This window comes from Phocoena sinus, chromosome 12 (assembly GCF_008692025.1).
Source record: "Phocoena sinus isolate mPhoSin1 chromosome 12, mPhoSin1.pri, whole genome shotgun sequence".
Taxonomy (NCBI): Eukaryota; Metazoa; Chordata; class Mammalia; order Artiodactyla; family Phocoenidae; genus Phocoena; species Phocoena sinus.
Window position 1 is genome coordinate 27,649,542 of NC_045774.1, and position 14,227 is coordinate 27,663,768.

General features: G+C 38.0%; 1 protein-coding gene across 1 annotated transcript in view; it reads right to left on the reverse strand.

The window, feature by feature from the left end:
- The window catches only part of PDE7B (phosphodiesterase 7B), a 337,812-nt gene extending 325,469 nt beyond the window's left edge, over positions 1-12,343 (reverse strand). Inside the window, exon 1 of the mRNA XM_032651583.1 lies at positions 11,993-12,343. Coding sequence (XP_032507474.1) covers positions 11,993-12,013 — 21 coding nt within the window. The 5' untranslated portion in view covers positions 12,014-12,343. The remainder of the gene's footprint in view (positions 1-11,992) is intronic.
- Positions 12,344-14,227: the final 1,884 nt, after the last annotated feature.

The window sequence follows — 14,227 nt, forward strand, 5'->3', positions numbered from 1 at the left end:
CGCAGTGGTTGAGAGTCTGCCTGCCGATGCAGGGGACACGGGTTCGTGCAGCGGTCTGGGAAGATCCCACATGCTGCGGAGCGGCTGGGCCCGTGAGTCATGGCCGCTGAGCCTGCGCGTCCGGAGCCTGTGCTCCGCAGCGGAAGAGGCCACAACAGTGAGAGGCCCACGTACCGAAAAAAAAAAAAAAGATAACTAGAAAACCTCAATATGTTTGAAAATTTAAAAATGCATTTCTAAATAATCTAAGTCCAAAAAGAGATTACAATTGAAATTGTTTTGAGCTACCTGATGATGGAAACTCTAAATTTGGGGATGCAACTCTGTTAGAGAAAAATTTATTGGTTTAAATCTATTTATTCAAGAAGAAGAAAAACTGAAATGTTATGAGCCAAAAAAACAAAAACAAAAACAAAAACCTGAGAAAATAGAAAAAAAAAAAAGCTCAGAAAAGAATAAAAGGAAATAATAAAAGACTAAAATTAATAAATATAGACAATAAATACACATAAATAAAGAGGATTTAAGGGCTTCCCTGGTGGCGCAGTGGTTGAGAGTCCGCCTGCCGATGCAGGGGACATGGGTTCGTGCCCCGGTGCGGGAGGATCCCACATGCCGCGGAGCGACTAGGCCCGTGAGCCATGGCCGCTGAGCCGGCGCGTCTGGAGCCTGTGCTCCGCGACGGGAGAGGCCACAACAGTGAGAGGCCCGGGTACCACAAAAAAAAAAGAGGATTTAAAAAGTCAAAAGTTGTTTACTTGAAATATCTAATAAAGTTGATATCCTGTCAAAACTATTGGAGAAAAACAATAAAAACAGAAATGGCACAGTAAACTAACAGTAAAAATAAAAAGTTAGACTAATATTAAAGCAGGGAATTATGAACAACTTCGTGCTAATTACAAAATTTTGATAAGATAGTTGACCTAGAAATACACAACTTACCGAAACTGAAAATAAAAGTAGAAAACCTGAATAACCCATAAAAATTAGTGAAATTAAAACCATAATTAAAATCTTGCCCACAAAATATTCCAGGACCAGATGGATTTGTTTACAATTTCTAACAAATATTTAAGGAAGAAATAACATGAATCTATATAAATCTACCTCCTCCAAATTTTTAAAGGGTAATATTTTCTAACTATTTTTATGAGGTCAATGGAACCTGGTTGTTACCAGAAACAATAATTTTAGGCTAATTTTTTTATGAACATAGTTGCAAAATCCTAAAAATTATTAGCAATCCAGAAACAAGGTAATAATGGATTAAAAAAAAAAAAAGCGTAACACATCATGACCAAATTGGGATTACTCCAGGACTTCAAGTTTGATTTGACATTGTAAAATCAGTCACCACCACAACAGAAAAATAGAGAAAAATCACATGGTAGATATCAGAAAGAACATTTGATAAATCAAATATTTATTCATGATAACTCTTAGCAAACTAGAAATAGAAGAAAACTTCTCAATATTATAGAGAATATAATACTGAATGACAGAATGTTGAAAGCTTTCCTTCTAAGATTGAAAATAATACATTACCCACTGTTACCTCTTCAACAATTTACTGAAAATCCTAGCCAGTACAATGAGACAAAACTCTCAGTATTAAAAAAGAATATATATGCCTACCATTATTCTTGGATAGCATGATTGCCTACATAGAATATAAAAAGAATCTACAGATAAAATATGAGAATTCCCAAGTGAGTTTAGTAAGGCTGCTGATAACAAATTAACATACCAACAATTAATTGGTTTTCTATATATTAGTAACAAAAAGTAAAAACTGAAATTGAAGAGATAATATTTAGAATAGCATCAAAATACTAAGTGTTTAGTAATATATCTAGCAAGGAATGTGTAAAATGACCACAAAGCAAGCTAGAAGATATTATTGAGAGAAATTAACAAAGACCTAAATAAATAGAGGGATATACTATGTTCATGAATTGAAAGACTCAGGAAAGATGTCAAATCTTCCCAAATTGATCAATAACCAAAATTTCATTTTTAGGTAAGAATCTTAAGTTAATTCTAAAATTTATATGGCAATGTAGAGAATGAAGAATGAACAAAATAATCTTGAAGAAGAGAACAGGAGATTTTACGAATGGGAGATAACATATATAGCAATCAAAGATATTAAAATATACCAAAAATTCCTATAAATCAATATATAAATGACTTGTTTAGACACGTCACAAAGAGGATATTTACGTGGCCAATACATATGTGCAAAAGTGCTCAAACTTGTCAATAATCAGGAAAATGCAAATTAAAACCACTGTAAGCTATCACTACACACCTCCTAAATGCTAATATGTAAGGTTAGTGAGGAAGGGAATTATCATACATACATTGTTGGTGGGAGTGTAAATTATTTTAACCACCTTGAGCAGTTTTGAATTTTCTACTGAGGTAGAACATAAACATTCTCTGTGGCCCAGCAACTAATTCCTAGGTGTATGCTCAGCAGAAATACATGTACAGGTGTATCAAAAGAATGCTCAGGCCAGTATTATTCATAACATTAACAACTAGACACAACTGAAATGTTTTTCCACAGTAGAATGGGTGAATAAATTGTTGCATATTCAAATAATTAGACACTATGCAATAATGAAATTAAATTAGAGCCATATGTAACAACTTAGTAAGTCTCACTGTATAATGGTGAATGAAAGAATGGAGGAGGCTTGATGGGATTTCTGAGGTGGCAATAATGTAATAATGTTCTATTTCTTGGCTTGGGTAATTGTTATATATTTGTTCACTTAAAATTAGTGAACCATTCTGTACATTTATATGTTGGGTATTTCTCTGTATGTGTGTTATAGTTTAAAAATAAAATAAAAAACTGTATTTCTCTTAAATGTTTAAAACATCCAACAGGACTACGCCCAAAACAGTTACAACTCCATGAAATAATTTTTATAACTGTAAGCAAATAATACCAGTTGATACACACATGATGCTTACTACCTTTCATGCAACGTTCTAAGCATTTTACAAACAAAACTCATTTGATCTTCACAACAACCTTATGAGGCAGATATTTTAAACACCTTCATCTTATAAATAAGTACAGTGCGGACCAGAGAGATTAACTGGCTTAGGATCCCAGAGCTAATAAGTGAGCCACAATGAACGGTGCCAGATTCTGCACTGTTCATCATTACGGTTACACTGCCTTTCAGAACAAAACTTCCGAAGTTTAAAGTGTCAGATTCACCCACTGCGGATGAACTTAAAATGAAATAATGTTTCCTCTATACACTGGAACCTCATATAAATAAATATATTGTGTAGATTGCTTTAACATTTTGAAATAGATATTTTTATGTTTTGTATACTAATTTAAAAAGACTTTTCCTAACTCATGCTTAGAATGATCAAAGATGGATTTAAACACAGTGCATTTGAAACGTATAAAAATAATTAAAAACTGTCATTAAAAAAGCTAGGGTTGAATTTCAACTCTGTTAGTTTTAACTTCCGTAAACCTCAATTTCCTTGCCATTAAAGTGGGCATTATGGGGTTTCCCCTGGTGGTGCAGTGGTTGAGAGTCTGCCTGCCGATGCAGGGCACGCGGGTTCGTGCCCCGGTCCGGGAAGATCCCACATGCCGTGGAGCGGCTGGGCCCGTGAGCCCCGGCCGCTGAGCCGGCGCGTCCGGAGCCTGTGCTCCCGCAACGTGGAGAGGCCCAACAGTGGAGGCCCGCGTACCGCAAAAAAAAAAAAAAAACAAAAAGTGGGCATAATGAATCCTCTCCTAATAGGAACTGTTCTAAGCAAGGAATGGACCTGACCTTTGTGCCTGAACTAAGCGACCTAATTACATATGAAAGCTAATCCATCTGTGTGGTAGTGAGTAAACCTTAGAAAGTTTAGAACATAAAGGCACCCTCATTTTAAGTTCACATTTAAGAGACTTAAAAGTCAAAAATGCTAAATAACTTGCCCCAAAGTATTACACTAGTAAGGCTAGCGTCCGGAACTTGAACGCAGGGATTTTAGGTTACAAGGTCAGTGTTCCCTTGAAAAAAGTTTGATTTCTCATTTTTTAATTCCTCCTTTCCCTTTCTCTCCACACAAAATACACATTTTTATAAATCACATATTGTTGCCAATAATTCACTAAATGTATCTGACCTATTTTAAAAAGATTTACGGTTAAAGGAGACATTTAAGTAGGCTATATTCTCCAACTGACTGTTTTTGACACAAATACCATTAAAAGTTTTTTATAGGGCTTTCCATGGTGGAGCAGTGGGTTGAGAGTCCGCCTGCCGATGCAGGGGACACGGGTTTGTGCCCCGGTGCGGGAGGATCCCACATGCCACGGAGAGAGGCTGGTTCCTGTGAGCCATGGTGCTGGGACCTGCGCGGGCCGGAGCCTGTGCTCCGCGGCGGGAGAGGCCACAGCAGTATATAGGTTTTATATACATTTGTCTTCAAGTTTTGAGAAGGGGTTTGCCCTGTGTCTCTCTCATGCACTCACAGAGGACACTCAGGGGGCAACATATTAATGAAAAGAAGATAGTATTTTTCAATTACTTTATTATTAGCCATTGGGATATTTTTAAATGATTAATAATATTTTTTAAAAAATTAAAAAGGATTTGTAGAGAAAAATTCAGAATGTCATTCAAAACTATCATATACATTAAAAGCAGATAAGTGGTTGTTTCAGAATGGATGAGAGGGGTAGAGGGAGGGACTACAAAGGCACAGGAAAAAATTGGGGGATGATGGATATGTTAATTATCTTGAATGTGGTGATGGTTTCACAAGAGTATCAAACTTATCTAATTGTACACTTCAAATATGTGCAGTCAATTGTGTGTCAATTATGCCTCAATAAGATTGTTTTAAAAAAAAACCTCCTATCATACAAATTCCGATCTGTTTTGTGTTTATCCCTTTTGTTTTAACTTAAAGATTGTTCTTTACTCCAAACACAATAAAAGTCTAGAAAAATAGAAAATAAAAATTGCTAAATAATTAAAATAACTAATACTTACATTTTCTCCAAATCAAACTAAAAACCAAATTAAAAATTGTTTTTCATTTCATTGAAAAAGCAAGAAGACTAGTCTGAAAGACATGGAAATATACTATATTTCTATCACATGGAAAACAAACTTTTTCCTTAAATTTAATGACGTTTTCTAAATCAAGGCATTCTTTAGATCTCTGTATACTGCAGCATCTCCTTTACGAGAATACATCTACACTGTTTGTGAATGACTGAGTTCTTTCATCTGGCTGGACACAGTTGGCAAGTGGCATATATGGGAAAGGGAAATGAAAGTCTTTTTTTTGTTTCTCCTGAAAAACCAAGAAAGGTATAAATCATATTGAAACTGAAGCAATTAGTTGCTTGTATTATCTGCACAAGCTACACATCTTAATACAAAACAGTGTTTTCTACTGTTTTATGAATAAATGGTATTATAGCATACTTTTATTTTAAAAGTCCATGATGTGTGGTTTCCTTAAACACTATTTGAATAAATATAAATTGTGCATATTTAATTAATTTGAAAAACTAAACCAAATCGACCAATTCTAAAAGAGAAAATTTAGTTAAAGTGTTCAAAGCAATAAAATACATACAGTCAAATATGTACATTTAGTTTATGGAGAAAGGTCTCAAATAGTTGGGCAGGCAACAGGCCAAAAAGTTTTCTTATGAAAACTTTGAAACGTATATGAAAGCTGGAAGGAACTTCGAGCTTGACTAAGCCTCTCCTTTTGTACATGAGGAAACTGGTGCCCTGAGAGATGATTGGCCCAAAGTTACTCAAGCAGGAGAGCTGGGCTATCTATCTCCTCACTTCCTGGACTCTTTCTTCCTGGGCATGATGGCCTCCCTACCTGTGTTAAAGGCACACGGGAGAAATTCAATATGACTGAAGGAAGAAGCTAATGAAGCAATTCAAAAACAGAACTCTTTCTTCTTTTACTTTCTAATTTTCCTCTCAGCTTTAATTTAAATATCACGCAGTAATAAATAAATATACATAATTTTTCCACTGTGTATGTAATAAACTTATGAGGAGAAAAGCTGAACAATTCTAAAGTATATACCTGAACAGATAGTCGTTCCCATCCCATGCTCAAAGTTCTCCTGCCAGAGGCTTCCACTGCTAAGTTTTTTATTTGAATTTCTAGAAATTTTCCATCAGTGTGTGTGAATGTGTATATGTAGTTCTACAAATGTTAATGTTATACAAATGTTGAAAATCATTCCAGACTGTGCATGTAGATCTAGCTTATTCTTTTAAGTAACTATATAGCATTTTATTGTATGGATTCAAAATAATGTACTCAACAACTCGCCTATTATTAGTTTAGGTAGTTTCTGAGTTTTTATATTACAAAAAAGGCAAAAATAAACATAATTTGATATCTTCTTAGACTAAGATTTACTAGGGTCAAAGAATATGTAAAACATTGAAAATTTAGTATCTTTATTTTAGATATCAAATTTTGACCAATTCAGGTATATGTTAACCTCCTTATGTCTACACCTGAACCCATGGAAATACCTCTCACCCCAGACTAACCCTGGACCCGACCTCCCATCCCAGGGGAAAAGAATGTTTTTTCAAACTCAAAACTCTTAAATATCCTTCAGTATATTTAAATTATGTACAAACTCCTGTTTTGAACCGAATCCTTTTTTGTGTGTCTGAAGCAGTGAGCAGGTAATGATGATTTTCATCATGTAGAAAGGATACCTTATATATTTATTTACATGTTAAATACGAATGTAAAACACAAAAGGTATTAATAAGACAAGAATCTGAGCAGGAATTTTAATGAAAAATTTTGCACATATTCACCAACAATTAGAAAAGGAAAACTAAAATAAACATTACTTCAAATTTTACAAAAGGAAACTCCATCAAAATCTCATTACCAATCTTAATTTTTTCCATCTTCTCCTTACAAATGCAAAAAAGGGAAGAAAGGGAGGCAGGAAGGAAGGAAGAAAGGAAGGGTGAAGGGAGCGTGAAGAATGGAGGGGGTGTGCATGACATACACTTTCTTTACTGGTATATTGACTAAGGCTATTATTTTCATACTTCTATACTGTATGCAAATAAATTTATAAAGCATTCACGAAAGGGTTTTGATTTTCAATACTGGGGTATTTATACACTAATATATTAAGAATTATATATTGCTTAATAGACTTACGTGTGTTTTGTGTCATGTTATTTTTAGGTTTATCCAAAACTACAAACCCTGTCCCCTATTCTCCAAGCTTGAGACGTTATCTGTAAACCATACCCAGAGGACATGCCAGAGGAATGCTCTGACCCAAGTAGGATCCAACCAGTGTCTGGATTAGAGTAACTCAATTGCATCAAATTCCACCAGCAGGATGAGGCAGCCACCTTGTACCATAGGCCCCAGGTCTCAGAGCAGATACTCAACGGACAACCAAACCAAAAACATCTTTCTTCTGAGGATTCCTCCAAGTTAGTTATTAACAAGTTTTCAGTTATTCCCTAAAGAAACCAGAATTGGAGCGGAAGAGATATTAAAGTGAGATAGCACAGAAAATCTAGGACAATGATTGGCACTTAGGAAAAAGACACTTGTCACATTAAAGTCTCCAGCTACAGTGAACACAAAGCACATCCCTTTACTGTCTGAAGGGGAGCTACAGCCACAGAGCAGCACATCAGCCTCAGAGGAGGGAAAGGGGGCGAGGACAGGTGGTCTTCCCTGGGGAGCAACAGTCCTCCTGCGGAGAAATTCTCCAAAACCCAGGGACTTGTTTTTGTTTTTCCTTAGCAATGAGGGTATTTTGGAGGTGAAATTGCATAAATTTGGATAACTTAGTAAAGGCAAACTTTTAAGGGAAATGGTAGAAATAAAGGATGGGAGAGGTGGGAGAATAAAAAGAAATTAATGCTAACTAGGCAACATTAATCTTGTCAGGGTGAAGTTCAGAATCTGGAAAGGAAAAAGGCATCCCAGAAGTATTCCAAAAGCCTCATTTTAAAGAGGAGGCAGTCAGGGCCTCCAAAGTTTGAGAAATTTGCCTTAACTCACACAGGTCTTCTCTGAAAGTTCTGAGCCACTTTGGGAGGTTTCCTGCCACCAAGAACATTCCTGCGACACTACAAGGCATCAGTGGTCAAGCCCAGCACAGCTTGGGAACCCTCCTTGCTTGCACCAAATGGCTACTGGAACCTGGGGCTGTTGTCAAAGTTCTCGAAGGACTCCTGCTTTCTGGAACTCCTAGGGGTTCCAAGTCCAAGTGATGATGGAGAAGATATCAGTGCACTGATTTAATTCACCATTTCAAACCTATACAGTAGTTTAATCAACAAAAGGGAAAACTCTGGCTTCCTTTCACATTATATTTTTTAAGGACACCATTACAAATATATCATTTCAAAAGAATGACAATGCTTCCATTGGTCATATTAAAGACTACAATAATAGGCGTAAATATCTATATAGATGGAAAATTTAGATTTTTTTCTTGAATTCAGTTGCATAAAGCCACCTCTTCTGTTTTTCTTCATCACCACCTCCCTTCCAAATTCTCTCTGTTCCTCCATTTCTCTGCCCAGGCTCCACTGTTTGTTTAAGTTCAACCAGAATGTAAGTTTCCTGAAGGTGGGAATCATTGCTTATCTGTCTTTTTATTCACTTTGCCTCAGTAGACATAGCCCTTGACATGCTAAAAGCACACAGTAATTTTTTTTTAGTAAAGGTTTAACACTCACATTTTTATATACAAATGGAATTAAAAAAAAAACGCCAAATAAGAATACTGTAAAAAGTTTCATCTAAAAAAGGATTGTTAGAAATAACCCAATACAACCAGTTTCATTTGCAGGTGATGAAACTGAGATCAAGACTGAGTAAGAGTGGCTCAGAGTCATCCAACTAGTTAGATCCTGAATAAGGGCGCCCACTGGTCCCCTGCCTCCATCTACTGCTCTTCTTAGTGTGCTCCATGCAATCACTTTCCACGTACAAATTAAATCATCTAGATACCTAAGCGATTCTTGGGAAAGTATAACTACATTGATTATACACTAGAACTTTGACGCATTTTGTTGTACTCTGTGTTCAAATCTCTAACAATGCCTGGAACGTAGTAGATACTGTCAGTTTGGGTTTCTACATCCCTTTTTCCCTTCTATCCCCCAAATTTCCATATTGACCACTTTAAAGATTGCTAATATACCAAGTATGCATCACCGCAGGAATCAAAGTTAGCATGTTGACAAGGCCACCTAGGATGCTTGTAAAGCCAATGGTTCTGATGCCTGTAAAGCACCCCAAGGCTTCCTCCCACAAGAGGGATGGGCGTGCTCCCCAAGACACATTCTTAGGAGAAGTGAGGATGCCCAAGGGGAAGCTCTGAGGAGGAATGGGGATGCCACCACGGGGCGGCGCTGATAGAGAGGGTCTCATCTCGTTTCCAAATGCCAAATCTCTTCTTCTTTAGCTAGACTTGCCTCCTAGAAGAGAGATTCCTACTTGTCTGTGAATTCTCTGGGATATATAAGCTGAATCCATGGGATGATGGAGTCTTTGGGTAAAAAGTTCTGAACATTGAGGGTCCTTCAGAAAGTTACCCCCCAAAAGTCAAGGTAAGTTGAACCACTTAGAATACCTGTTAGCTTCTACATTCAGATGTTCTAAAGTCTATTCTGATTCTTAATTTTGACACTTCATGTTAATATAATGAGGCCCTTTTAGTCTTGCTTGGGATTAGTTTACTGCTTAATAAATTCCTTCCAGCACTATGTTGTCAGTCAACAAGCAGCTTCCCCTGTGATTTGAGCCTGCTTAACAACAAATTCAACTTTGGAAGATTAATTACTAGGCAGAGGCATTTCCATGTGGTACATGCTCACTTTGAGGAAACTCGGTCATTTTACTTTTGCATCTGTTTGGGGTAACAAGGTTCTCTGGCTGAAAAGAACACCAGTCAATGTTTGCAATGCCCTCCTAAATAGATTATACTTTAGGTTGGACTAACACAAAAGCTTTTTTCAAAGACAGTTGAAAATGCCATATTTGAAATTTATTTAAATAATTTACAATATATGAAGGGTAGTAAATTCTCAGCAAACATTTTAACTAGGTATTTATTGAGAACTGACAATGAGTAACTGTGCTGAACATCGTGAAAGGCATTACAAGATGTACTGGTGCAACTCATTTCCCAAAGTTGGTGTCTGCTCCTGACACATCTTGGATTTTTCCACCCCTGCCCTAAGTAACTTGATTCAAAACAGAGTTTCTCCCAGCTAATTGGCTGACATATAGTCACCACTGATTTTGTCTCATGGTCAACTGAGTACACTCTGAAATCAGACAGCTTACAGTGTCAGGTAAAAATCCTTATAAAGAGGATACAGACTTTGGAGTTGCACCTCGTCAACTCTGGGCTGCTACTTCAGACAAAAAGCGACTTCATTTTATTAGAGAAAATGTCAATCAAGACGTTACTACTGACACCCGTCTTTGTTTCACCAGCCAGTAATAAAAGATAAAGCAGAGGAAATGGAGGAGCTGCAGTTAGGCATTTGCAACACACAAAGTCCTTGTTTTCCCACTAGGCGCTGCAGAAAAGCAATTGTCCATTCACAGCACATCCTCTGCATCTCAGACCTAATATTTTTGCAGTTCTTAACTTGGTACATTACACTCTTACGAAGTTAATTTCATTAATTCTTTGAAATTCACTATGTGTTTTACACCTTGCTTATTAATCTTACTGCTAACATGACCCAGTTTTAAAAATTTCTCTTAACGTTGAGAATAGAAACCTTTGGGGAAAAAAATCAAGCAATTCTGGAAACAGTAATGGTTTCAAACAATCCTGTCTTACTTGCTATTTTATAACTTTGAGAAGGGTAATAAGGAAATCCATGTGAACCATATATTACTTGAATTGCTCTTACAATAACTGACTCTAGATAGGAATGATTTTTAGCAGGGGTCCCCCTCAACCCATAATCATAATGTGTCACTGAAAACAATATTAGCCCTGGGTTTAACTGCCCTGCTTCCCACCCTGGCAACGTTTAGTGGTTTACTGTATATAAATGCATATGCCTGCCTTCAGGGGCAAAGAGGTTTACTGTAACATTTTAATAGTCATGCTGGCTGAACACATGAAGAACAGAATCTATAGAAGATTAATTAGTCCCCAGGCTCAATCACTCAAGTGCCTAATTAAACATCTCACTCTGCTTTCAACTATTGTAGGAAAAGATAATTAGCAAATTTGCAGTGCTAATAAAGAAGTTTTATTCTCCTTTATAAATAATGAGATCTAAATCACTGGTATGCAACTCAGTGCCTGCATCTCCCCTGTTAACTTCTAAATCCAGAACATTTTTAAAAAATTCAACAAAATGATAAAGTGCATTTTCTTCAAGAGTTCATTTTTCTGACACACCTCGTATAGGTTTTTCTACCTTCAATCTCATTATTAGCTTCCTCCTCTCTTCCTACTAATTTCTTCATCTTCTATCAACCAACATGACAAACTCAAGAGAAAAAAGGATTTTCTTTTTCTCTGTTCTGCAACCCTCACTAATCTCTTTACCAATATTTTCCTGTCCTGTCCCACCAAAAAGAAAAACTGACTCAACTCTAAGATTTACATTGGAGAAGAAATATTGCATTCATTAAAAAGAAGCCAAAGGAAAAAAAAGCAACCCTCCTCAGGAGGGGCTCAAAGTGCAGCGAAAAGGCCAGAGTATCTCATCAGGCTGCTTGGAATGAAACAGTTAATTCAGGGTAAGTGATAATGTTTAGTCAGTTCGCCTAGAAAAAGGAAGGAAATTCAAAAGCTGGTTGCTGTAGTAACAATCACAGACCAAAAAATATATACATACAGGTTCATTTAAAATAAAACTCCTGCCATCTCTCTGTGACTCTGTTCTCTCAAGAAAAATGAGTTGCCGCTGAAATCTCTTGTACCTACCTCAACCATTAAACAAGACATTTAACCATAGTGGCAGTTCTGTGACCTTTGAATGCCGTGAAATCTCTGAGCGGTGCTGCTTGTTCATGAAGACTTGTGCTGCGGAATCCAGCAACTTCATCCAGGATTAGGAATATAATTAAGTAAAAAAAAAAAAAAAAAAAAAAAAAAAAAGTAACACAAAAGCACACAGAGAGATCGGAGAGGAAGGAAGGTAGAAAGAAATTCTCTCTGGGTGAGTATAACACGTTTCTTTCTCCCAGGCAAGTGCTGGGATGGAGCCGAGCCTGCTGCAGTGCCCAGACCCACCGACTGGCTGGGGGAGCAGGCAGCCGGCCTGCTAGGCTGGGAGGTGCTGTCAGTTGCCACAGGCAAGGAAAAGCGGAGACCAATCGGCTTCAACTCTGGCAGCTTACTGGAGTGGAGCCTTTTCTGTTTCTGTTTCCTCATTTCAAGAGTGACGTCAAAGGGTTTAGTTTTCCTCTGCATGTGCTATTAATTTTAAAGTGCTGTGCTATGGGAAGAATGTGTGTGTGCCTGGGCACCCCGCTCTCGGGAGAACCCAAGAGACATTTTCTATTTTCAGGAAAAAATTTTAACAATTGAAACTACCTTGTGGTGAGGTGTACCAAAAAAACAAAATAGACAAGAAACACTGAGCTAAAAGACAGCAGCAAGATTTATATTTTTCTCCAATGTGAGTGTATGTACTTTTGCCCACTTCCCAGCTGTTGCTTGTGTTTGAACTAATTCGCTTTTACCCTTACCTAAAAATGAGTTGTTAATCTTGAGAGCTGTGGAGGGAGACCTGCGCAAACGAGCTGGTGAACAATATTACGTGCAGTGGAAAACAGAAATCATGTTGATGCTGCTGGTCCCTGCTTTCCTCTCTTTCCTCCAGCTTCTGTGGTGAAGCGTCAGGATTATTCATGCCAGGGAGATCCCGCCTGCAACTCCCCACAGAGAGTCATTCAAGAAGCAGGGCCACACAAGCATGCCTGGGGCTTCAGCACGTTCTCTCCCAAAGTGTGCGAAGGTACAGTTGTTCAGGGCTATTTCCCCTACCAGGGTCCCCAGCTCATCCCTGTATTTCTCTTCCCACTCTGGAAAATCTCAGCGGTGGCCATCTGTTGTTTCTGCCTTCTCCATGTCCTCTCCCTTCTCCCCCCGTCCCATTCTGCTAACAGAACCTCTTTTTGTTCTTCCGGAACCGTTCCCTCCTCTATCTAGAGATTGCATAGCCTTCACCCTAAGACCCTCCCCTCCAAAAGAACCATAAGGGGCACGTGAACCAGACTGATCGATCCACAATTTTTCCATTGCTTTCGACACGGAAAATGTTTTAGGGGTAAGCCCCACATTCGAGAAAGGTGAGTCCTTTTCCAAATATGAATGCTGATTCTTTGAGAAAGAAGGTATTTATACCTCCCTGCGATCCTACATGCTAGGGTTAAGCAAGCCATAGTGCTTGGGGTTCCTCTTTGACGTTGAAGATACAGCAGTGAATGAAACAGGAGTTTACATTTTGGGGCAGAGGGAAGACAGGCCATAAAAAGAAGTAAATATATAATGTCAGTTGATCATAAGGGCTTTGAAATAAAGGAAAGTAAGGGCATGGAGGTGTGTGTGTGCTGTTTCAGGAATGATGATCAAGGAAGCACACCTTTAAAGCAACTGGGAGCAGAGGGCTGAATGCAGTGAAGAAGCAGGTCACCTGTGGCGCTGCATGCCAGGTAGGGAAGCAGTGTAAAGGCCTGAAACAGGTGAACGCTTGGCATATTCAAGAAACAAAAGGGGAACTAGAATGGCTGGAAGGCAATGAGCAAAGGGAAGAAATGAGTTCAGGGAGATATGTCTGGGACAAGATCAGGAAGTATCTTACAGGCCATGTAAAGGACTAGAATTTATTCCAAGATGGAAAACCTATCAGAGTGCTTTGAGCTATGGAAAGCCTAGGATCTGACATAAATTCTATGGGATTTCCTCTCTCTTCTGAGTGGAAAATGGCTCTAGGGGAGCCAGGGTAGAGGCAAGGAGACCAGTAATGAGGCCATTTGCAATAATGGCTTGAATTTGGGTGAAAGCAGTGAAGGTAAGAGGGCCAGATTCTGGAGGATGTGTGTGTGTGTGTGTGTGTCTGTGTGTGTGTGTGTGTGTGTGTTGCCTGTATGTGCACATAGAATTGGCAAGATTTCAAGATGTGGGGTGTGAGAGAAAGAGAGGCATCAAGGATAA